The 2,456-nt window shown below is 38.2% G+C and overlaps 1 protein-coding gene across 1 annotated transcript; it reads right to left on the bottom strand.

Moving 5' to 3' along the window:
- Positions 1-854: 854 nt before the first annotated feature.
- Positions 855-1,796, bottom strand: LOC100926557 (olfactory receptor 51B6-like). Its single transcript, XM_012545429.1, has one exon. The coding sequence runs from the start codon at positions 1,794-1,796 to the stop codon at positions 855-857; it is 942 nt and encodes a 313-aa protein (XP_012400883.1).
- Positions 1,797-2,456: the final 660 nt, after the last annotated feature.

Raw genomic sequence — 2,456 nt, 5'->3', positions numbered from 1 at the left:
AATTCTTTCTTTTATTGACCCCAAATATACTTTCCTCTAAGTCCACAAATTGTTCTTAGTTCTAACTTCTGGGGCCAAATCTACTCTGATTTTCATTTAACAACCCTTCAAATATTTAGTACAATAGACTTAAGCTGGGAGATACCTTAAAGGATTCTTTAGTCCATATTTCACTTTATATAAAAGGAAAATGAAACCCAAAGAGGTTAAATGACTTAATGAGAGAATCATACAGTTTGGGATTTATTGGAATTTGAACTCAGGTCTTTGGACTACAAATACAATGCTTTTTTCCCCTCAGGACCAAACAAAATACAAAAAGAATTTAAAATGACACACCAAGATTTATCACCTACTAATCTACTCCATTTGCAAATAATATGAAGTCTTAAATATAAGATATGGTCCCTCTAATCCCAGATCTCCAATAGTGATGTTTTAGGGAAAATTTCCCAAACTTGGTCATTTAAGACTTTTACATATTCAAAAAATGGACCTCACAACTAGAGCACTGATTTTTCCTTTCCTTTTTAGCCTTCTTCTGATCCTGAATCTAATATGCTATTTCTTAGGAACCTATCCTTTGCTCTTTCTTATGCCTCCCTTTGTGTCTTTGTAAATAGCCCTGTGCATTTTTTCCTTTGGGTTCATTAAAATCCCTTTCTCTTGATGATGGTGAGTCATGTTTGATTTTACACTTATTAGCTTTCTCCTTTACATTTCTTTACAATATATAATCTTATAAAACCATGACTTCCTTATAGTTTCCATTATTATTATATTAAAATTATTCCACCAAAACTCATCTCTGCAAACCATAACTCAGGATTTCATAGCTTTTATCTAAAGAGAGGTTATGCTCCAGTTTTATGATGAGAGAACATGCGGAGAAAACCATTCTGTATTTGCTTAGTCTTGACACTATAGATCACTGGGTTCATTAATGGGGGGAAAAGAAAGTAGACATAGCTCATTGTGATGTGGACCACATGTGGTACATGTTTCCCAAACCGATGGATGAAAGTCAGTCCAACTACAGTGACATAGAAGACAAGGATGCAGCAAATGTGGGACACACAGGTGTTGAGGGCCTTGGCCCGTTCTTCCCCAGATGCAATGCCCATGACTGTCTTGAGTATCAGAACATAAGAGAAGACGATAATTAAAAAGTCCACTAGAACCATTGCAAACACAACTACAACAGGGTAGAGACGATTGAAGGTGATGTTGGAACAAGCCAACTTGATGACATCCTGGTGAAGGCAGAAAGCATGAGAGAGGATGTGAGAATGGCAATAAGGGAGCCAGTGAAGTCTCACAATTATGGGCATAATAGATAAAGCAGCCCTCATCAGTACCACAATCCCAATCTTTATCACCTGGGAATTGGTAAGGATAGTTGTGTATCTCAGTGGGTTGCAAATGGCGACAAAGCGATCATAGGCCATGGCGAGCAGGACACCTGACTCCACTATAGAGAGTGTGTGGATGAAGTAAGCCTGAGAGAAGCAGATGCCATGGCCAATCTCTCTCTGATTCAGCCACAAGACCCCCAGAACTGTGGGCATTGTAGTTAAAGTCACTCCAAGATCTGTGGTTGCCAGCATGGCCAGGAAATAGTACATGGGTTCATGGAGACTGTGGTCATTCTTTATGAGAAAGAGAAGAGTGCCATTGCCAAAAATAATAGAAACATATACTGTAAAGAAGGGGATAGAGATCCAGCGGTGAGTTGTTTCCATGCCTGGGAAACCAGTCAGCAAAAAGGGGGCACTGTTGCTGCTATTGGACCACATGTTGGAATGGGGTCTTTACAGATAGAAAATACTCCCTTCTGGAGGCTGTAATTTATACTTCCCAAGCTTTGGGGATTTCTTGAAGCAAAGGACCTGGTTACTTATTTAAATACTGTCCATTTTCCCAGTGCTAATTCAAGGACAGCAAGAAAGAGAAAGATTTGTCTTTTCTCTGGAAAGCCTGAGGAGTAGAAAACAGACACATAGAATGATATGATTTTAGAACTGATGAGGGAGGCAGAAATCATCTAGTTCAATTTATGCCTGAACAAGGATCCAATTCACAAAATCTCTGTTCAGTGGTCATCTGGCCTTTACTTTGGGATGTGTGATCAGATACTATGCATATTTTTTCCCTTTTCCTAGTCACATGATAAATACTGATGAAGAATCTGCTATCTCCCAAGGCATCCCATTCCATTCCATTTTTTTTGAGAACTTTAAAGATTAGGAAATTTTTTCTGTCTCCCTGTGACTTCAACTTGTTGCTTCCCATTTAAGAACTTATGTGGAAATAACACTTAAAATCTGTAAAGGACTTCACAAGTATTATTTTATTTGATCCTCAAAGTAACTCTGTTGTATTAGTTTTAAGATGGTTCGTGAAGTAATAGAGAGAAGAGAACCAAAGGAGGTAGTGATTCAAGTGTCATTCTGACA

Source organism: Sarcophilus harrisii, chromosome 3, assembly GCF_902635505.1.
Source record: "Sarcophilus harrisii chromosome 3, mSarHar1.11, whole genome shotgun sequence".
Lineage (NCBI taxonomy): Eukaryota > Metazoa > Chordata > Mammalia > Dasyuromorphia > Dasyuridae > Sarcophilus > Sarcophilus harrisii.
This window is presented reverse-complemented; position numbering and strand designations above follow the sequence as displayed.